The sequence below is a fragment of the Punica granatum genome, chromosome 2, assembly GCF_007655135.1.
Source record: "Punica granatum isolate Tunisia-2019 chromosome 2, ASM765513v2, whole genome shotgun sequence".
NCBI lineage: Eukaryota > Viridiplantae > Streptophyta > Magnoliopsida > Myrtales > Lythraceae > Punica > Punica granatum.
The window spans coordinates 44,172,816-44,193,793 of record NC_045128.1 but is presented as its reverse complement, the minus strand read 5'-3'; the positions used below and the strand labels follow the sequence as shown (position 1 = coordinate 44,193,793).

The following is a 20,978-nucleotide window of genomic DNA, read 5'->3' as shown; positions in this document are numbered from 1 at the left end:
TGGCTGTAAGATTCCACCGGGAAGCGATTGAGCTCATTTCCAATAAAAAAACTTGAACTTGTAAATTATGGTACTCAATCACTTATAAATCCATTGATTTTTGTTTAATTTTTTCGTGTGGGATAATATATCTCAACACCCGCCGTCGCGCGGCAACGCGTGACTTTGATGCTTCACCTACACGAGCCACTGGACTTAAACACCCGCCCTCAAGAACTGACTACGGGCCTGGACTGCACTTCCATGCTCGGGACTTAACCACGATGTGGACTTCCTCTTGCATCTCGGCGCAATTTGGCTATCTTGAAACTAAACTTGGCATGATGTAAACACATATGAGCGAGCAAAAACATAACCTGCTTTGATACCATGTAAAATTTCATTGGGCCTATAAGCTATTAGGTCTATCTCCAATGCAAAAGCTCAAGCTCATAGGTCTCAGTACACAATCACTTAGAAACTTGTTGATTTCTGTTTAATTTTTTCGTGTGAGACAATATTTCTCAATACTTTTCCCTTTTCTCTTCCTCCCGCGGCTCCTCCAGCACCCGGCACCCCACCTTTGCTTCGTTCACCACCGTTGCTCCGCTTGTCTCATTCTCATCTCGGGAAACTCCTCCGGGCTTTAAGCTTTACAGTCGCTCCTCTTTCTACTAAGAAGACCAGGGGCAGAGGATGTTTTAAACATTGTGATTTGTGGTTGTGGACGGAGATGCAAATTCTTTTTTTTTTTTAATTATGAAATTCGGTTCAATCAGGTACCCGAAACAAATTATCCGAATCACTATCGGACGGGTCTTTAGGTGGCAAATACTCGTTATGGGTGCATAATTTCCTGATCCTACCCAACCGGAAAACCCAACCCAACCTGAACCATTTACACCCCCACTTCCTCATTGCTCTCTTTCTATCTCTTACCCATATAGCAATGATACAAGTTCTACATTTCATATTCAGCAAAAAAAAAAAAAAGTTCTCCATTTCACGGCTTAAATATTAGCTTTTCCATTTTATAAATTCTTTTGGATTTTCTTTTTATAATTTTGAGGGAGAGTTACGGATTATTAATTAAAGTTCGGAGGAATCATTATGTAAATTTCATTCCGGAGATCTTTTTCCAAAATCTATCAGAAAATGAATTTTTTTACGAATTAATTTTGAATTTTAACTTTTAAATGTTGGTACATGCGAGTAATCCTCTAGAATTTTATATTTCAAAAATCAAAACGGAATCACATAGTGCCCTTCTCTCCGGTTCATTTCTTCATAAGTCTTTACCCTCCTGACCTCCAGTGTTATTTATTTTGGTTTTGTACTTTAGTGGACTTAAAATATAGTTGATTTGGAGTTTGAAGGTTTAACTTTCTCGTGAATATACATATAATTATGCTGCATGGTTCGTAAGCCCCACAATTTTGAATCAAATTAGGAAATTAATCCCACATCGAAAATATGAATCAATATCTATTGATTTATATAAGACTTGAAAATCAACATTTATCAGCTTAAACCTTTTAGTGAAATAGGCCTAAGCCCGTATGAGCCCACAGAAATTCAATATGGTATCAGAGCCCAGGTTACGGCGTAGGCGCGTCCATGCATGTTTGCACACCCACCCTACGCCGGACCCAATATGTCCAAGTGCGGTCCGATGTCAATTGTTGAGGGCAGGTATTTAAGTGCAAGCAAAAATGAAAAAGATGACCAATATCCATTGGTTTATAATGAGATTTGCGAACTAACACTTATCAGCTTCCGCTTTTAAAAATGAAAAAGATGACCAATATCCATTGGTTTATAATGAGATTTGGGAACTAACACTTATCGGCTTCCGCTTTTAAGTGAAAATTGGCCTAAACCCATATAAGCCCATGAAAATTCAATAATTAATGGGACTCTTATGGAATTTACTTATATTCTCTCGAATTTGATAATCTTGTTGCTGCGTGTCGTTGTAAAATTTTCCCTAATAATAGTATATCCTATATTTGTCATATAATTTTGGATGGGATTGGACGGAAAATCAAAGCCGAAGCTAAAAAATTACAGTAAAAAATCGATTCTCCACGGTCTCTATTATACGCGCACTTTTTTAGGGGGGGGGGGGGGGGGGGGGGGGGGGGGGGGGTGGGGGGGGGGTTGGGGGGGGGGGGGGGGGGGTATTCAAGGAAGTCCATTACTGAGAGAAGTGATGATCTCGTCTTGCTTGCTGGGAGAGAGGAAGCTTCCGGACCACCTTTTCCAGCCAGATAGCGAGCGATCGAGGTGGAGGGTGGACACATGTATAGGACTCTATGCCCACAAAGGTCATGGACATTTCAGAAAATTATTATATATGTATTAACTGATTTGGTAGTTAACATATCATTCTCAACGGGATTATATATAAGGGTTTATGACAATAAAAAATGCACATACTTCTACCACTAGAATGTGCAAGAAAAACTTCTAAATTTTGTGCAATTACTTGCACATGCAAGCGTATCATGTGATGTGATCTCTCTCTATATATCTCTCTCTCTATATAAATATAATATATATATATATATATATTGCAATCGCGCTCGTCTTAGTCGCAGTTGATTTGAATTTATGTCCCTATCTAGCTAAATGCAAGCACGCAATTCACAAACCCTAGCTACCTAGCATCGCCATATTCTTCAATTTCACGTATAAAGAGGAAGGCCTAGTCAATGATCCTCCCGTAATTTATTGAAAACGAAAAGCATGCATGAAGAAGACAACTGAAATAGCGATCAATGCCGTCCACTTTGTCAAGATATATATTAAATCAAAACTATATGTATATAAAAACTAAAAAGAAAATCGAGGGTATTTAGAAACTATAAAGTATACACTGTAACGTCCAATAACCACCATCAAGGGAAGGATCCAAGGAAATTAGTTTTTGTTTTATGTACAAATTAGACAAATGAAACTTCTAATGGCAACACACACAAACCAGGTGCTGGGGCCCAGCAGCTGCCGACAATATATACGTGCATCATGTCCCTTTATTTATTTGTTATCGCTAGCTTAAAATTCATAAATGCATATGAGATACATATACTGGACTTACATCTTCAGAAGGTACATGCATGTGCTGATATTCTCAACTCCTATGATACAGATCAATCACACAGAGTCGTCTAGTACTAGGCGGATAAGTATATATAAAACACAAGACCATATGACCCGTCCAACAGCAATATTAATAATGCACGCAATCTTTAATTTGTTTTGAGTGGTACACACACACACGTTGGAATGGTAACTCTGGGCTAACAAAAATGAACAAACAAGAGAGATAGCTTTTAGGCACGAGATCGCTTTCCTTAAAATTTTATTGGCTCTCAATAGTGTGCAATCGGGATCTCCGCGAACAAATTAAACTGGCCTCCAAGATAAAAAGAAGTCAATGACCGACTCTGTATTGCACTGAAAAAGTCGATCCTTTGAGCACCTACAGATATTTGCAGGATTATAGAATCTCGTTCTAAATTTCCCGTAGCAGATTGAGAATGATAGCGGTTCGAGAGAGATGTGGAGAGAGAGGGAGACAATAGAAATTCTGACCGAAATGTTTCACATATATATATCTATTTATAAAGACACTTGTGTGTCTTTTCGAACGGAAATATTTATTCGACTATTCTTATTGAAGTCTTTTACGTTAAAGGTTACAAGCAGTTAACGTTTTGTGTCTTTTCCCACACTCATTTTGTTGTAGTAATTTTCTCTCTGAACATGATACAAAACTTTTCAATATTTACAAATTTGCTCCACTTTTTCAATACTATTATAATTGTGGGCTAACTTCAAACGAATACGTTTGAAAATATGGGATTTATTAATGAAAGGAGACCGGTGGCCCCAACATCCTTGAAAATATTAGAAACAAATTAAAAAAATAAATCATGCCCATAGTGGTATAAAAAATCCGGATTTTGTTTTTATCATACAATTCTACAATATATGCAATAAAAGTGTGAAAAATGACCCGAAAACAGGAGCTTGATAGCAACAACTACGTTCCTTCGGTCTATATATAAGTCCAATTAGCCCATAACCCTAAGCGCAAGGGTAAGGAACATAGCTAGCAGCAATAGATATATATATATATATATAAGTGATTTATAGCTAGATATATATAGTTGTACGGCTGAGAACGTTTGATCAGCCAAAGACCATTTGATCGATATACTATGGCTCTGTTTCAGTTTTCTGGTAATTATAATTTCAACAGCTTGTCCTCCATCATATCATATTCATACTGCTTGACGATGGCTTTGTTACTACTTTGCTTCGAAATGGAGCCCTGTATGGGCTTCAAGTCAAAGCACCTCAAATTGACAACCTACGGAACGCACTGGTCCTCTGCTGGAGCCACCTGGTACGGCAGTCCCAACGGTGCCGGAAGCGACGGTAATATCACTTCATACACACACACACACATAGAGAGAGAGAGAGAGAGCGTGAAATAGATGGGAGGGGTTTCTTCATGGTCGTATAGATGATGAGCAAGGAAATAGTGAGCTACTCGGACCCAGCGCAACTTGTTGATATATAACTATTCCTGATCATGGGGGCATCTCTGTATTCAAGTTTGGCCTAATCTAGCCAGGATCAAGCTTGAGACTGATTACAAACTAATTTGGTCGTTGAGTATTCACTCCCCATCACCTGATATACCATAAGTCATTTCGTAATAAAGCTCAATGTGATCACCTTGACATTCTATATATATCTGTTATATCAAATGATGGTATGTGCTCTCAAATTTGAAGTTTCGAAGTCGAGTTAAATCGAGCCAACAATGCGATTCATCTATTGATATATGTTAATCTTCATGTTGGCGCCTAGCTGTGGCTTGAATCCGAATTGATTTGCTAGGGTTGTTGTTGATGCAGGAGGTTCTTGTGGGTACGGGAACGCAGTGTCCCGGCCACCGTTCTCTTCTATGGTCACAGGAATTGGGCCCTCTCTCTACAAATCTGGCAAGGAATGTGGAGCCTGTTATCAGGTAAATATCCTATAATCTATACGATATACGGCATGAATGCACTCTATCCCATCTCCTTTTATTTCATTGTTTCCTTTCTAAGTAGAGATTTTTTTTTTTCTGGGTGTAAACCCTAGTATCCGAAAGCCTAATTAGGTCTAAATAAATTCAGCCAAATCGGGTCGACCCACTAAGGGATAAACTCTCTAAGTATGGATTTTTTGCATTTACAAGGACTCGAATCCGAGACCTTGCTTAAGCGGAACAAGAGCCGAATCGCTTAAATCAAGCCGCGTTGGTGTTTATTTATTTTTTTCATTTATAATGAAAAGGACTACTAACCATCCATATGACAAAGAAGAAAAAGACTCATCCAAGAGTCTAATAAATGAACTAAATAATTTGGCTTCTAAGACGCAAAAATAAGTTTTCACGCTAACTCGTAGGATTATATTGATAACGAGAAAATCGACAATGGAAAATCAGTCCAGGATACTATATACATATATATTATATGTGGATCCGAGGTCCAATTCCACTAGATATTAACTACTGCATGCAACCAAAACAAAACAAGGAAAGAGAGAATTAGAAATGGGCGGACACTCCCAACGTACAGACGAAGAATAAGAGAGACAAGATAAGAAAGCAACGTACGTCGACTAGTTTAATTTGTACCGTCTAATTAACTTACATATTATTAGGAAGTTAAAATTATACATTGGTAGTTGTAATGCCACGACCGACCGACAGTTCCATGCACCAAAATTAGTCAAAGCTCTTGTCTTGTTCATGCACCGTCTGAGTCCCCACGACCAAGTTTAGTTTGCGCAATATTCGTTCAATTATTTTGTACCAGGAGCTGATGGAATATATATGTGCGCGCGCGACTGAAATCACAGCTAGATTATATATATTATCTAAGTCCCTTGTTAGAATATACATTTATAACCGAAAGCAATCATATACAATATATGTTTCCTGATGATCGCTAGATCAAATGTTCCAAAAGTGCACACCCATCATGCTCCGGCAAGCCCGTGAGGGTGGTCATCACTGATTTCTGCCCAGGCGGCCCCTGCGTAACCGACTCTGCCCACTTCGATCTCAGTGGAACTGCTTTTGGTGCCATGGCTGTAGCCGGAGAAGAGGAGAAACTCCGTGACGCGGGAGTTCTAAAAATCCAATTCGCACGGTAAAATTTATCAATATATATATATATGATTAACATAAAAGTGTGGGCAAAATGCGATTTTCCGTGAGTCCAGAAATAATCTCATGTAATCAATCTGCAGATCATCACCTAGATACTCTCCCTTGCAGGGTTGCATGCGATTACTCGGGAAAGACGATAATGTTCCACGTCGATCAAGGTTCCAACTCAAACTACTTTGCGGTGGTGATCGAATATGAGGAAGGAGATGGTGACCTCCTTGGCGTGGCTCTCAAGGAAGCCAATACCAACAGCTCAGCAGGGCTGGAGGAGTGGCGGGCGATGCAGCAGTCGTGGGGAGCAGTGTGGAAACTCGATGCTGGCTCGCAGCTGCAACCTCCTTTCTCTATTCGGCTGACATCCCAGTACTCGCAGCAAACCCTAGTAGCTCGGAATGTAATTCCCAAGAACTGGAAGCCAGGGGCAACTTACCGGTCGCTAGTGAACTATCTGTGAATCCAAGTCTAGCTAGCAGAATGCTGAGTGGTGGGAGCTAAGGTCGAAGATATATTGCAAGTTTATGGTCAAATTAGAACTATTTAAGTACGTATGTATTGGCTTGTGAGTTGCGGTGTCCCTGTAAGGAAGCCAACCCAAGCAAGTACAAGCTGGCAAGATCACGTATCCAACAGTTCTACACATACAATAACTTCATTTCATTTGCATTATTCCCCCATATACACGTACTAGAATGCACAACTCGCGCATATATATAATAGATTAGAAACCTACCCATATTATATTCGGATATCATTAAATTATTAAGATTCTTTTGAATATGGACTACATTATTATAAACATTGCAATAAGATGTAATAAGATTATAATTGTAAGTAAACTTATAGGAATATTGTTATACTGAAAATTATTGTATTGAAATGAATAAATTGGAGAAATGGGGTGTAGTGCAGTGACTAACACCCTCACCTGATAACCTAGAGGTTCCAAGTTCGATTCTCACCAGTGGGATTATACGTGCCCCTTTATTTATATTTCATTTCTATTTCCTTATATTAGATCATGAGCCTCCTATTGTAATCGAAAAAAATGAATAAATTGGAAAAAAAATTGCTACCATTCATGGAGAAAATAAAGTAAGTGTGGTTAAAGTGAGGAGGAGAAGAGAGAGAGAGAGAGAGAGAGAGAGAGAGAGAGAGAGAGAGAGAGAGAGAGAGAGAGAGAGAGAGAGAGAGAGAGAGAGAGAGAGAGAGAGAGAGAGAGGTGGGAAATGGGTGGTTAATATCTAGAATTTATTAGTTTACGGAAATCTGAAATTTATTATCTTGTTTTCAATTTAATGATCAATAATTAACAAAATTAAAGGGATAAGGATAAATAGTCAATTTGGATTGGTTCAAGTAATTTAATACAGTTCTCCTAAAATAAGATCTTGGCTTCAAGTCTTGTTAATAAATTCATACTGTGAGAGTTATATCCCTTAGTGAGTCGACTGAATTAAACTAGATTAGCTGGAGTCAATTGAATTTTTAAATATCAGGATGAAAAAAAAGAGAGTAAAAGGGTAAATATGGAAGAGGAAAGTGAGATCAAGAGAGGAGTTTTGGGTTTAACTTTCCATTGACCATGTCCTAACAATAGTTAAGAGTCTAAGACAATAAATTTTAAATGTAGATCATGTCTAATGTAATAAATCTTAATCTAATATTAGAGGTTTAAGTTTAAACAAGAGTCACACTCCCATGCATATATACTTGTCTCAAGTGAATGTTGAAATTTGAGAAGGGGATACAGTGTAATAGCACACATCATTAACTAGTAATTTAGGCTTTGTTTAGGAATGGAGTAATTTTATTTACTCTACTCCACTTATCCTCAATTCAACAATATAATTATAACTTTTTTTTCCATTTTTCTTCAATTTTTTTTTATATTAATTACCATTCAATTCAATTTTTAATATTAAATTCTCTCAACTATTCATTACTTTTTCACAATTCAACAATTCAATCATTACTTTCTCCCAACTATTCGTTTTTTTCTACATTTTCCCATAATTTAACAACACAATTATTATAACCCAAATAAATATAATTATTTATAGTTGGTCATTCCCAAACAAAGCCTTAGTATTTTAAATTCAATTTTTATGATAGAATTTTTTGTATTCCTTTATTAGATTTTCAAATTCTGTGTGTTAGATTCACGTATCTCCGTTATAACTTGTAATAGAAAATTGAATGTAGAAATTTGAACCACAAAGAAGAGGAGGCTCAATCGAAAGACTTGGTTGGATCGGGCCCAATAGCATCAGATTGGTTCAGATCATCATGAATGAAATGAATGAATAAAACAGACTACCATTGTGGGCTTCGGCCTCCCCTACTTTGCAATTAATTATTAATTATTAATTATTAATTATTATAATAATAATTAATTAAAACAGACAACCCAACAGAACGTTGATGCGATGGGATGGGCCATTGAGTGGAGTTGAGTGACGGCAATACATAACAGCGTCCGTCCGCTCTGTGTCGACTGTCGATCATTTTCTCCGTTATATAACGGAGTCGAAGTTCGTTTTTATTGTTTTTTTCTTTTTTCTTTTCCCTCTTAAATAAGGAGGGAGAATACATTGATTCGTACCTTCTCTCTCTCTCTCTCCACCTACGAGCGGTGTATTGTTTCTGGGCAAACTATTTAGGGTTCCTCCGATCTATATTTAATTTGATCGATCACTATCCCTCTTTGATTCGTCCAATATTCGGAGATGGTGCTGTCGCAGAAGCTCCACGAAGCTTTCAAGGGCACAGTCGAGCGGATAACCAGCCCCCGCACCGTCTCTGCTTTCAAAGAGAAGGGCGTCCTTAGCGTTAACGAGTTCATCATCGCCGGTGACAATCTCGTTTCCAAGTGCCCTACCTGGTCATGGTACAATCTCCGTCCCCCATCCCATGCTAGGATTCCCAATATTTTGGATTGGCTCTCTGCGATATGTTGGTAGCAGTAGCATGAGATTGTTGAGGTCATCGTTGAATGAATTTGATGATATAGAGGGAGTTGACTGATGCTTTAATTGAGCACCGTTTTTTGATGTATCTGACCAAGATTTATAGAATTGTTGTGATTAAGAATGTTAGCCGAGCTCCTGTATTGTACTAGAAGATCATACGCACATTGTGGTCAGCCTTGTAATCGTCTTGACAAGGTGTCCTGCTTAGAATGAGCTAGGATTGGGAACCTGCTCAGCTCTAACTTACGGAAAAAGTTAGTGGCTTGCTGTGTCCATGAGCGTATCTATTCTTAATTATGTCCTTAGCACTTACCAGCCTCTCGGAATTCTATTTACTACTACATTAGTATTTCGGGTATCAGGGGATGGACAGCTAAGGTGGAATTGAGGAATTTCTTCATTTCAGTGAGGTCCATTGCGGTTGATGATGATGAAATAGAGAACCTGCTTGTCCTCTGCTTTGCGATGCTCGTCTCTATATTCTCATGTAATTTTGGTTGTCAAAGTCCACTTTTTCGGATTTCTTTCCATCTTATCGAGTCATGTTTCTTCTAATTCATAACGGTTATGGAAACTTCTTATAGGGAATCTGGTGAACCAAGCAAGAGGAAGCCATACCTCCCAGCAGAAAAACAGTTCTTGATAACCAGAAATGGTAAAGAGGTTTTGCATTAATCATTGTTATTATTGGTATCCTCTGATTTGGTTGCACGGCTGTTGGTGACTTTATAGTAAATTTTTAGTCATCACATTTAGCCAACCTGATATATTTTAATTGAACTCTGGGAATGTGCCGATTGTGTAAGATAGCACATGTAATGTTTCTTGGCTTTGCCAACTGTAGTTTTCTTATCATTGAGTCAACCATTCTTAGTTATCACCTTAATATTCTTCGGAGGATGATACTAGTGTAAAGGTCGTAGGACTCATTAAGCTCTTATTTTAGTTCCTTGTTTGCGGCGAGCTGCCTCTGTCGAAGAAGAATATGAGGCTGCTGGGGGTGAAGTTCTCCTTGATAATGAAGATGATGATGGATGGTTAGCTACTCATGGGAAGCCAAGAGGTAAGTAGTTTATTTGAGTTACTTATTAAGTGATATTTCCTCGTTCTCCCTTTTCCCCTTTCCTCTTATATGTTTTTCAGAAACTAAGCAAGATGAGGATGAGAACTTGCCTTCCATGGAGAATCTTGAAATCAGCAAACAGAGTGGCATTCAGTCCATTCCTTCATACTTTGGCGGAGATGAAGAGGAAGATATTCCAGACATGGCTGAGTTCAATGATCCGGACAACCTGATTGAGACAGATCCTGTTAGTTCTCTTTTTGTCATGATTTTCATCTTGTTTCTATTGATCCTTGACATGTGTTCCCTCATCTTTTGTTGCATGTTTTATGTTATTCATGCTGCTTTATTCTGGTCACTGTTGCTTGGAACTTTGTCTATATGATGCATATTGTTGCTTCACTTCTTGCAGGCAACTCTTCAATCTACCTATCTGGTGGCACATGAACCTGATGATGATATAATATTGCGGACCCGTACATATGATGTCAGCATTACGTAAGATATATTTCATCCTCTTATTTATCAAGTTCTATGCTGTCTGACCAATTGCTCATTATGAACCTGATTTGTCCAATTTCTTGGACTTGAACTCCCTTTTTTTTTTTTAATGATATTATAGGTATGACAAATATTATCAAACTCCTCGAGTATGGCTTACCGGATATGATGAGGTACGTGAGGCAGCTTAATCATTTTCTTATCACGTCTCATTGACTTAATTTAGTTGGATCATTTTGAGCTTGCTATTTGTTTTGAGCCCCTTTTTTCATTTTTTTTTTCATCCTGTAATAGTCAAGAATGCTTTTGAAACCTGAACTTGTGCTTGAAGATGTTAGCCAAGACCATGCAAGGAAAACAGTGAGTGCTTTCTTCGTGAAAAGCATTTTCGATTCGAATATGAAGGAAATCTTTGATTTATATAATAATTGGTATCTTAAAACATTTGAGTCATGGTAGGTCACAATTGAAGACCATCCGCACTTGCCTGGAAAGCATGCTTCTGTTCATCCCTGCAGACATGGAGCTGTAATGAAGAAAATTATAGATGTTCTTATGTCACGTGGAGTTGAACCCGAAGTTGACAAGTAACAAATCTCCTCTCTTGGGAGCTGCCTTCAATTACATATTTCCTTCCTGGTTATTTAAAGCTTTTCACTCTTGTTTGATGAGACATGCATTTCTTACCATGCAGGTACCTGTTCTTATTCCTGAAATTCATGGCATCTGTCATTCCAACAATTGAATATGATTACACGATGGACTTTGATCTTGGTAGTTCAAGCAACTCATAAATGGCAGGTAAATCCTCTGGTCATTTACTCATTTGCTTCAGAAAGCGTGCTCTCCAACTTAGGAAGGCATACATACACATCGAGGAAACACCACTTTCTCTAGAATGTCTTTGTCAATTAGTGATCCAAACCTCTAGCTGATATCGACGTTCTTTGGACAGGGTTTCAAGCAGACGGGCGTCTCCATGGGGAATGGGATCAGCTTCTTTGTGCATGTTAGATTGGAATTTTTTTTCTTTCCTTTGCATGTTCATGATGGGGAAGCGTCCTTCTTATTATGGTAATTAAATCCATGAATGAAGATGGTCGCTTGGTGTCTTCCATGTACAGTTTACTTGTATTTATTAGGAAATAAAGGTTTCTTGATGGACTATTGAGTTATCTGATGTACCTAAGCAGTATATATATACTGATGAACACTCATTATTCTTATGTAAAATTGCATGTCGAGATTTCTCTCTCTCTCTCTCTTTTTTTTTTTTTGTGTCAGGCCAATAGTATATTTTTTTCACAAACATTTGACAAAAATATAACCAAAAAAAAAAAAGAAAGGGGAAAGAAAAAAGATCAAGCACTGGACCTTTTCAAACTATCAGAAGCTAACTGAAGAAAAATAGAGAATAGGCAAAGACCCGCTTAATAATGGAGAATGAAATTGCATCACTAACAACGGGCTGGATGGGGACGTACTCAGGTCCTTGAATTGGAATGTGGAGGGGATTGGGGAATGTTGAATCACGGGGCCTGGCCGAAATTCAACATTAGGCTTCCTAATGTTGATCTAACGGCTTCGGGGTCCATGATTCAATGGTTCTGTCGTGAGAGGGGTTCAAGATTCTTGCTTGGAATTTTAAGGGAACAGATGAATGAAGTTTTTTAGGTGAGTAGGGAGTGAGAAGGAGGGTCAGTCATCTCTCTCTCGCGGTCTCTCTCACTCTCACCCACAAAAGTTGGGATTGTAAGGTGTAAACCAGAGTCGAGATGAGAGAGGATCGATCGGAGGTTCGGTTAAATCTTCACGTGGCGGTCTCTTGTTTTGTCCTGTTCACTCTCATCGGTTGATTTAAAACAAAAGCTTATCGCACTCTTCTTGTCTCGTTCGTTGCTGTCTTCAGGTGCAGCTTCTTCTTCCCTTTTTTTTTTTTTTTTTCTGGCTTAGGAAATATTGGACGGATTGGCATATATATATATATATAATAATAATCATATTAATCAGGAAGGAAGGAAGGAAGGAAGGAAGGAAGAGACTTCGACGTGGGAAATGACAAGGGGCTGCCGTCACCCCTCAGTTTTTTTACTTTGGCTGCCCTTTTCATCTCTTCTGCCACCGGAGCCGGAGATTCCAACGTCAGCGCTTCAGCTACAGCTCCCCTACCTACCCTCTCATTTCATATAATACATGCATGATATGATATATAATCTCCATCCATCTTAGTTAAGATTTGATCGATGTTGCTAATGCTAGCTAACGCGTCATTGATCATTCCATTTAATCATGGTTCTTATAAACTAATTAATAATGCATGCAGAATGACTGCGTTTACACCTTCTACGTTAAGACCGGTTCAGGGTTCAAAGCCGGGACTGACTCGAAGATAACACTGACCCTTGTCGACGGTTTGGGCCTTTCCACTTGGGTCCCCGACCTTGAGCAGTGGGGCCTCATGGGCCCTTCCCATGACTACTACGAGCGTGGCAACATCGATGCCTTCAGCGGCCGTGGCCCCTGCATCGGATCCCCCATCTGCCGCCTCAACCTTACCTCTGATGGCTCTGGCCGCCGCCATGGCTGGTACTGTGACTACGTCGAGGTCACCTCCACGGGGCCCCGAAGGCCTTGCTCCCAAACCATTTTCTACGTTGATAGGTGGCTCGCCACTGATGCTCCACCCTTCAACCTGACCGTGGTGCTTGATGGCTGTGGAAGGGTGGAAGCAGGTCGACAGGGCAGAAATGGAGCTTTCATCGTGCAAGAGGCTAAACGGTCTTCGGCGGCTTGAGACACAGACGCACACTAGAATGCAAGTGCAACTGCGTCTGCTGGAGAAAGTGAAGATTTTCTTTTCTTCCCCTTCTATATCTAGATATAGATAGATATGAATTAATAATGTGTATGGCATATTACCTTAATTAATTAGCTGCAGGAACATATATATATATATATTATTTGTTTAGGGATGAATTAATCATAACCCTTTCAAAAGAATTCTTTTGGTAGGATATTTCCATTTTCTTGCATAAAATTATATATCTCGAGTACGTATAGTATTGCGATGGATGATATATAGTGAACTTGCTATCTCAATCTACATGTATTACCTCCAACTCCGAACTCGATTGATAAATTATCTCGATTATATGCACATGGGAGGTTCTAACAGAGACTCGTGATCATGGTAGTCTTAAAACTGACTGTTATATAATGGATTTGAGCAAATTATTGTACGTGCACCCCGGCCCATGCGTACTCTTTCCAAATTGATAATTACGAAACTAGGCAGATCAAGGGGAGTCCAACCATTTGTGTTGTATCCTCGAAGCTCGTCTGCTTGACAAGATCAAAGGCACATCCACAAGAATTCTCCATAAGCCAAGGCTGGTTCATTAATTAATCATTTATATTGCTCATTTGGTTCCATGATCGAGAACCATCAAGGGGTACTGAGCATATCGTTAAGTTCAATTATTTTTCTTCTAAAAGCACATCATATTTTTGGACTGCTCAATTTAATTATTTTTCGGTAGAGCCATCTGTCAAATAGTCAATATAAATATATCAAAGCCGACAAACAATGTGTTGTTGAGTCACCTAAGTTATATCATAAAATCCTCAACTTCATGTATTGAATTTTAGTTCAATAAATTTTAGATATTTATTTATATTATTTGCATGTGATAATATTAGTCAATGAATTTTTTAAAAATTTAAAGGAATTTTTTATAATTAGAAAGAATTCTTTTTTTTTTTATAAGTTTAACGTGCTAAACGCTTTATATACATATAAAAATTCATTTTATGTATCATACCAGTGCTCATTATAGTTTTCTCTACATCCTAAACTCTATAGGATATCTAAGCTACCACTCTTTGAATGCACGTTATACATATTACACAATTATTGTCTTTATATATATGTCCACATTTGCATAAAAGTAGCGTAAGTATTTATTTACCCTCATAATTTTCACTTTCAATTTGTACTGTTTATTATGTTTACTCGACACAATAATTAGTTTTGACGTACATATTAATTTCAATGTTGAATGTGTTGGGATCTGTTTCGGTTATATAAAGATTGTTAAAAAATCATTGTGTAAACGTGCATGTATCTCCTAGTTTAGCATAAATTACCAATGGGGGTTAGTTAAGTGAATCAACACTTATTTTTCTTAAATAATGTCTCGAGTTTGAGTTTCGTGAACGGAGAAATTCACGTTGAAAGAACTTTACCCCTTAGTGGGTCGATTCAGCTCGAACTGATTCAGTCGAGGCTCTTTGGACTTTCGGTTATCACGGTGCACGCCAGGAAAGAAAATAAAATAAAATTAAGAAGGTTATATAGCTTTATTCTGATGAGCTGGCATCACATGCTGCTGTAACCCAGTGGCAAGAGCAGATCTAAACGAGGGTGAGGTCGCAGTTTCGAATCCTGAATAATCCAATTTTTTTCCCCCTTTCATTTTTTAACTCCCTCGTCGTCGTCTTCTCCCTGAAATTCTTCGTCCGTCAGGCCATGGATGAACAGAAGCCGTCGCCGAGGAAGGTAATTCCGGCCTACGATGATGATGATGATGTTCATCTTCTTCGAAACCCTAGATTAGATTATGTTTGGTTTATCAGATTCTAGATCTGAAATTCTCTCACTCTTCAATCTCCTTGCAGGTGAAGTTCGCCCCTAAAGCTCCACCGCGCAAGAAGCCTCACTCCGTAGCACCAAAAACGTACCTTCTACGAGCTGAATTTTAGTTTTTCCCTGTTCATTTCATCATCGCTTAAGACTGTTCACTGTCAATTGTGGTAGTTGATCCTTTTTGCTGTTGAAAATGAAAATGCAGAGAAGTAGAGGAGGACGACGGAGAAGCTGCGGAGGCCGAGCTGCTGCTTCGCCGCTTCAACGTAAAATCTCCTCCTCCTTCAAAGAAACAAGTCTGATTTTCATTCAATGAGTGGGTGTATATCATCATCATCATTATTATCGTCGGTCATGATTACGGTTCCCCTTCCTTTCTTTGTAAGTTTGTATACTAAAGAATGAAACTTTGCTTGTTCGTGAGGACAATATCTACCTTTATGGCGCTTGGTAGAGTTTGATTTAAGCTGCTTCTCTTTCTGCTTCAGATTCAATCCGCTTCGTTCCATGTCGGAGTCGGTTCCTTCCCTTGAAAAACGCATGTCGTTTTTTTTTTTTTTTTTTGCTAAGTGGTGAACGTATGTCGTATTATTTCCAATTCCGCTGGCTTTTCTTTGTTTTCATCTTAGTATATGATACAAATGCAAAATTGCACTTACACTTTCCCAACTCCCTCAAATTTTGTTAATTTCTCAATTTCATCAAGAACTTCAACATCTCTTTCAAATCCATCCCATCCCTTCAAACGATGACTGATCCATCTTCTTATACGGATTCCTATTTTACTATTGCTGAGGGCATGTGCTCTCCTGCTAGCTCTTGTTCAACTCTTGCGTTGTGCTCCGTCTAGTTCTTTGCATCTTTTCCTTTTCCTTTCTTTGTGGAGGCTCATGACTCTGGAAAGCCACTTCGGGGGCAGGGAGGGGGTCAGGGGTTGGTGGTGGTGGTGGTGGTAGTCTGCGAGGTTTTCTTTCTATTCTATAAACTGTTGAGATGCTTTATTGCGGTTTTAATGATTTAGCCCTTGAGCTCTGCCTTCTGTGCTTGGGGACAAATAGTACATGTATTGATTGGTTTTCTTGCATGTCTCTGCATTTATAGGAGAACCTTGGGAGACAAGGAACCAAAGTCCAAAAGAAATGTAAGTTGTACTACTTTTGCCCCGTCACTGTTTCAGAAATTTATCAACCAAGTTATCTGTAACCTCCATTACAAGAGCTTGTTGCATTAGTTTGATATAGAATGTAAAACAGAGCTTTTTGCATTGGCCTTTATGATCTAACGTTAAAGAATCTAAGTTAGTCGAGATTGACATTGTTCTCTTTGAAATGACTTGAGGCTCAGTTAGATGATCAAAACTCCTCGTGGAATTCTGGGTCATACTTTTAGTTCTCCACATGAATTTAAGAAAACTGATGATCTACCATCAATCCTTCAGCATCAGTGCAAGTTGCATTTGACCAAGGAGTAGTATCATCTACTCCTATACGGACTTATGGCGGTCCCAAGGATGAAAGGAGTGGTCCAAGTAGCAGTACTAAGCTCAGAAGTTCTGATTCAGAAAAAGGAGCATTTGGCTCACAGCCTCTAGCTGCCAAAGAAGATGCACTTGTTGTGAGCACAGACTCCACCGATGGAATCCCTCCAAAGATGAAGGAATACAAAGAACCTTGGGTATAGAGCAAGCTCTCTCTCTCTCTCTGTAGCCAACTTTCTCTACCAAGACTGGTCATGATTGTTTGTGATTTGCCATGACAGGATTACGAGCATACATACTATCCAACTTCCCTTCCTTTACGGCCCCCATGTTCAGGAGACCCAGGTATGATTGTTACCACTCAGATTCGTCTGAAAGGACAGGCCAGTTCAACATAGTTGAGAATGAAAATCCCAGGATCATGAGCCTGTAGTTGTGAGTGCAGAGTATTATTGATGCTTCTGAAGGGGGCATCTTTTTCATTTGTAGCATGCCTGAGTTGGGGATCCCTTGCTTGTTTTGCATCCAGAAATTCTCGATGAGGCAGAGTTTGGGGAGGCTGCGAGGAATGTGGAGTATGATGAGAATGCCATTAATCCTGCATCGGAGCTAGGCCTATTGGTCAGCAATCCAATTTGTTGATGATATAACTCTAAAGGGCATTTTAACAAGACGTTTTCGTATTACTGACTATTTTGTTGATGACAGGATGAAAGTGAGAAGGAAAATATGTTTTTCTTTCAGCTTCCTCCCAAGCTGCCGATGGTCAAGAGATCAGCTAGTGTGAAGGGGAAAGCAAGGAGCGACTCGTCATCATCATCATCATCAAAAGCAAACAGTTGTACTGGAGATTGCAATTTGGAAAGCCTCTCAGAAGGATATATGGGCAAGCTGCTGGTTTACAAGAGTGGGAAGATCAAGTTGAAGCTTGGGGAGATTCTCTATGATGTGAGTTGCCCCGCAAGTACAAGCTCTGGTTTACATTTAGCTTTTCCTTTTTTTCAATATCTGGAGTCTCCTCGCAGCAGAAAAATATCGACGATTCTTCCCTCAAGATGTCCACTGATTATGGGTTTGGGTTTGGACTGAACATGCAGGTTTCACCGGGATCGGATTGCATATTTCCTCAAAATGTTGCAGCAGTCAATGCTTTGGATAGACACTTCTGTGTTCTCGGAGATATTGAGAAGAGGGCCGTTGTAACTCCTGATCTCGATTCTCTCCTAGATACAATCATCGACTTGGAGTGAAGATCGGGCGAACCACATAGTGTTTCTGAGAGGACGCCCAAGCATACTCGGGCTCCCCCCGAGCTTGATGATTTGATCTTTTAGACTGTAAATTTTGAGGGATTAGGAGGAAGATTTCTCCCCCCCCTCCCCATATTGTATCGCCTTTCAGAGAAATCAAATGTTAACCTAGGGGGCACTTTGTTAGAAATGATATGTGAATATGAACACAAATATATGACAGCGGCGGAATTTGTTTGATCTAATTGTTGTTTGTTCATATTGGCAAAATCCAGTTCATACCAGCCATTTTCTTGCTTTAAAAAGTTATTTGGATTACCTTAATTACCTATACATGTTTTTCTGTCTAATCACGTTAGCCAATAATATATATATATATATATATATATATATTGAAGAAACAATTATGTCAGAGTTAATTGAAGAAACAATTATGTCAGAGTTAATTAAGCTTAAGAGGTTAAAAAAATTAAAAGCAAAAGGAAAATAAGTAGAAGGGGGTGAGTACGGTGAAAAACTTTAGAGTTGGAAGGGTATTTTGGTCCTTTGACTTACTTCCACGTTACCCTGATAAAACCCTAGTCACCCTCTGATCCGAAGCTCGCATAGCTCGCGCGGCTCTTTGCCTGAGCAGCTCGCAAAAAAGCAGCAGAGTCCGACAGTAGGAACGGCAACGGCGGCGGCGCACCAATGGGTAATGCCCACTCATACAAACTCTTCCATAATCCTCTATCTTTCGACTCAATCTGTCCTCTTTTCATCGATGCTGCTTTGAAATCTGTATCTGAATCGATTGTTTGAAACTTATCTCCTATTTGTTTTGCGTCACATTATCATCGGATCCTTTTCTTCCCGACTTGATGCAGCTCTGACCTTCATTATTTGCGTCAGAACCGTAAGAGATTTCCATTTGAACCCAAGAAAAAAAAAGGGATTGTGTATAGTTGGATTGGATGTTGTAAATGTTAGTTTTTTCATTGTTAAATTAAAATGACAGGGGCCTACAAGTACGTGTCGGAGCTATGGCGGAAGAAGCAATCTGATGTGATGAGGTTCTTGCAGAGGGTGAGGTGCTGGGAATACCGCCAGCATCCTTCCATCGTCCGTGTCACCCGACCCACTCGCCCCGATAAGGCCCGCCGATTGGGCTACAAGGCCAAGCAGGTAATCTATCCATCGTTTTTCTCTAACCTTTATTCGGTTGTTTCGGTCTTAGTACCTGGTACTTGGGGCTGGGGTTGCTGTACTATTCACGGGGCTGTACAATGCGTAATTCTTGGAACATGGTAGACTTGCTGACTAAATATGGCCTGGGTAGAGAGAGCCATCCTTTATTGTTTTGTGCAAATTGCTAGCCCGGCAAGACTGGTGATGAGGTTCATTATGTTATCATGACCGTGAACTGTTGCTTGTGTTTTTGAGCTCATCAAGTAATTCGCTTGAGCTCTCAGAACACTCAGCTTCAGGAACAGCTATGACTGACTATACTTCTGCAGTGCATGGTCATCCTAAGATTCAAAACTGTCTCAAACAAACAGCTGATGCCATTTTAGTAGGTGTCCACTGTCCCCACCCTCCATTACGGATAGATAATTCAATCTGCTTAGGTAATCTTTTCTTTTTGTATTCCAGTTTTAGTGAGTTATGGTTTACTGTCTGCAGGGCTATGTCATTTATCGTGTGCGGGTGAGGCGTGGTGGGAGAAAGAGGCCAGTTCCCAAGGGTATTGTGTATGGTAAGCCCACAAACCAGGGTGTTACGCAGCTTAAGTTCCAGCGGAGCAAGCGCTCAGTTGCAGAGGAACGTGCTGGTCGGAAACTGGGAGGCCTCAAGGTTCTCAACTCCTACTGGATTAATGAGGTTAGTTCATACTCAATGCCATGCTCTTGAGGACTTCTTCAATATCCATGTTCCATTGCTGCCGGGTAATCACTTTGTCCAGGCATGATATTTTTCCTCGCTGTTGATGAATCAACTCCTAGCTTTGTTCAATTTAGAAAATATTTGTGGAGAAGTTTGCTCTTTTTAAAATTTAGAAAATATCTAGAAAAATATTTCTGGTTTTCTTAAATCAGAAAGGAGTGTGATAAACTAGATGGGTGGAAGAGTTGTATTTCTCACCAAACTTGATTCATTAGGCATATCGGATTGACTTTGTGGCGACATTTATCCCAATGCAATTCCTGTAGTTTATAAGTGGATTATCCTCAATGGCTGTTGATATCCGAGTTGGATTCCATCATCCGAGGTGAATCAAGATGGATGCTAAGTCTTTCTATATATATATATATATATATATTGATGCAGGACTCAACCTACAAGTATTATGAGGTTATTCTAGTGGATGCTGCTCACAAGGCCATCCGCAATGACCCAAGGATCAACTGGATCTGCAATCCCGTCCACAAGCACAGGGAGCTTCGTGGGCTCACTTCTGCTGGGAAGAAGTACAGAGGGTTGCGTGGGAAAGGGCACCTTCACCACAAGGCCAGGCCTTCTAGGAGGGCTACTTGGAAGAGGAACAATACCCTCTCTCTCCGTCGTTACCGTTAATTTTGCTGTGGTTGTGTTTGCTCCCATGGCTGCTACCTTAGTTTTAGAGTTTTGTAGCTTCCTAGCGATGAATGACGTGACCATGCGTGGTTATGATGTTCCCTTGAGACTATATGATTCGATCTTTCATGACATTCAAACTATTTTTGATTGCTTGTCAAGTGTTTATGGTGAACTTGCACCGTATCAATGATTTTGTTTGAAGCATATTTGAAATGCTTGCTGCTTGATTGATATGTCTGATGATGATATACACTCACAAAGGGAAACTTGATGGGCTTCGTGGTTCGGATTGGATGGATA

The 20,978-nt window shown here is 39.4% G+C and overlaps 5 protein-coding genes across 8 annotated transcripts; all 5 read left to right on the top strand.

Moving 5' to 3' along the window:
• Positions 1-4,080: 4,080 nt before the first annotated feature.
• LOC116194453 (expansin-B15-like) lies at positions 4,081-6,883 on the top strand. 2 transcript variants are annotated; one of them, XM_031523260.1, is made up of 4 exons: positions 4,081-4,227; positions 4,911-5,023; positions 5,998-6,197; positions 6,326-6,883. In XM_031523260.1, the coding sequence occupies exons 1-4, from the start codon at positions 4,206-4,208 to the stop codon at positions 6,669-6,671; spliced, it is 681 nt and encodes a 226-aa protein (XP_031379120.1). In that variant the 5' UTR covers positions 4,081-4,205; the 3' UTR covers positions 6,672-6,883. The 2 variants fall into 2 exon arrangements, with proteins under 2 accessions (XP_031379120.1, XP_031379119.1); XM_031523259.1 differs by having other exon boundaries at positions 4,081-4,425.
• Positions 6,884-8,806: 1,923 nt separating this feature from the next.
• Positions 8,807-12,004, top strand: LOC116195526 (autophagy-related protein 3). The gene is made up of 10 exons (XM_031524774.1): positions 8,807-9,104; positions 9,771-9,841; positions 10,133-10,249; positions 10,330-10,496; positions 10,662-10,747; positions 10,872-10,923; positions 11,045-11,110; positions 11,210-11,337; positions 11,445-11,551; positions 11,706-12,004. Exons 1-9 carry the CDS (start codon positions 8,944-8,946, stop codon positions 11,542-11,544), a joined length of 948 nt encoding a protein of 315 aa, XP_031380634.1. The 5' UTR covers positions 8,807-8,943; the 3' UTR covers positions 11,545-11,551; positions 11,706-12,004.
• A 737-nt stretch (positions 12,005-12,741) lies between these two features.
• Positions 12,742-13,750, top strand: LOC116195528 (PLAT domain-containing protein 3-like). Its single transcript, XM_031524776.1, has one exon. The coding sequence runs from the start codon at positions 13,068-13,070 to the stop codon at positions 13,542-13,544; it is 477 nt and encodes a 158-aa protein (XP_031380636.1). The 5' UTR covers positions 12,742-13,067; the 3' UTR covers positions 13,545-13,750.
• Positions 13,751-15,156: 1,406 nt separating this feature from the next.
• Positions 15,157-18,381, top strand: LOC116195525. Of its 3 annotated transcripts, none has more exons than XM_031524772.1 (9): positions 15,157-15,308; positions 15,428-15,486; positions 15,601-15,661; positions 16,497-16,536; positions 16,834-17,069; positions 17,154-17,217; positions 17,402-17,493; positions 17,617-17,820; positions 17,970-18,381. In XM_031524772.1, exons 1-9 carry the CDS (start codon positions 15,279-15,281, stop codon positions 18,120-18,122), a joined length of 939 nt encoding a protein of 312 aa, XP_031380632.1. In that variant the 5' UTR covers positions 15,157-15,278; the 3' UTR covers positions 18,123-18,381. The 3 variants fall into 3 exon arrangements, with proteins under 3 accessions (XP_031380632.1, XP_031380631.1, XP_031380633.1); XM_031524771.1 differs by having other exon boundaries at positions 17,581-17,820; XM_031524773.1 differs by lacking the exons at positions 15,157-15,308; positions 15,428-15,486; positions 15,601-15,661 and adding an exon at positions 15,706-15,776 and having other exon boundaries at positions 17,581-17,820.
• Positions 18,382-18,659: 278 nt separating this feature from the next.
• LOC116195527 (60S ribosomal protein L15) lies at positions 18,660-20,905 on the top strand. Its single transcript, XM_031524775.1, has 4 exons — positions 18,660-18,816; positions 19,120-19,286; positions 19,785-19,982; positions 20,430-20,905. Exons 1-4 carry the CDS (start codon positions 18,813-18,815, stop codon positions 20,673-20,675), a joined length of 615 nt encoding a protein of 204 aa, XP_031380635.1. The 5' UTR covers positions 18,660-18,812; the 3' UTR covers positions 20,676-20,905.
• Positions 20,906-20,978: the final 73 nt, after the last annotated feature.

What these genes read in the sequence shown, in the direction of transcription:
- LOC116195527 (XM_031524775.1), top strand. An exon ending in TGGGCTACAAGGCCAAGCAG is followed by an intron (nt 19,287 to 19,784) that starts GTAATCTATCCA and finishes TACTGTCTGCAG; the next exon opens with GGCTATGTCATTTATCGTGT. An exon ending in ACTCCTACTGGATTAATGAG is followed by an intron (nt 19,983 to 20,429) that starts GTTAGTTCATAC and finishes ATATTGATGCAG; the next exon opens with GACTCAACCTACAAGTATTA.
- LOC116194453 (XM_031523259.1), top strand. Translation starts at nt 4,206, where the DNA reads ATGGCTCTGTTTCAGTTTTCTGGTAATTATAATTTCAACAGCTTGTCC. An exon ending in AATGTGGAGCCTGTTATCAG is followed by an intron (nt 5,024 to 5,997) that starts GTAAATATCCTA and finishes GATGATCGCTAG; the next exon opens with ATCAAATGTTCCAAAAGTGC. An exon ending in CTAAAAATCCAATTCGCACG is followed by an intron (nt 6,198 to 6,325) that starts GTAAAATTTATC and finishes TCTCCCTTGCAG; the next exon opens with GGTTGCATGCGATTACTCGG.
- LOC116195528 (XM_031524776.1), top strand. Translation starts at nt 13,068, where the DNA reads ATGCAGAATGACTGCGTTTACACCTTCTACGTTAAGACCGGTTCAGGG.
- LOC116195525 (XM_031524771.1), top strand. Translation starts at nt 15,279, where the DNA reads ATGGATGAACAGAAGCCGTCGCCGAGGAAG. An exon ending in CACTCCGTAGCACCAAAAAC is followed by an intron (nt 15,487 to 15,600) that starts GTACCTTCTACG and finishes ATGAAAATGCAG; the next exon opens with AGAAGTAGAGGAGGACGACG. An exon ending in TTGGGGAGATTCTCTATGAT is followed by an intron (nt 17,821 to 17,969) that starts GTGAGTTGCCCC and finishes CTGAACATGCAG; the next exon opens with GTTTCACCGGGATCGGATTG.
- LOC116195526 (XM_031524774.1), top strand. Translation starts at nt 8,944, where the DNA reads ATGGTGCTGTCGCAGAAGCTCCACGAAGCTTTCAAGGGCACAGTCGAG. An exon ending in TACTCATGGGAAGCCAAGAG is followed by an intron (nt 10,250 to 10,329) that starts GTAAGTAGTTTA and finishes TATGTTTTTCAG; the next exon opens with AAACTAAGCAAGATGAGGAT. An exon ending in GTTGAACCCGAAGTTGACAA is followed by an intron (nt 11,338 to 11,444) that starts GTAACAAATCTC and finishes CTTACCATGCAG; the next exon opens with GTACCTGTTCTTATTCCTGA.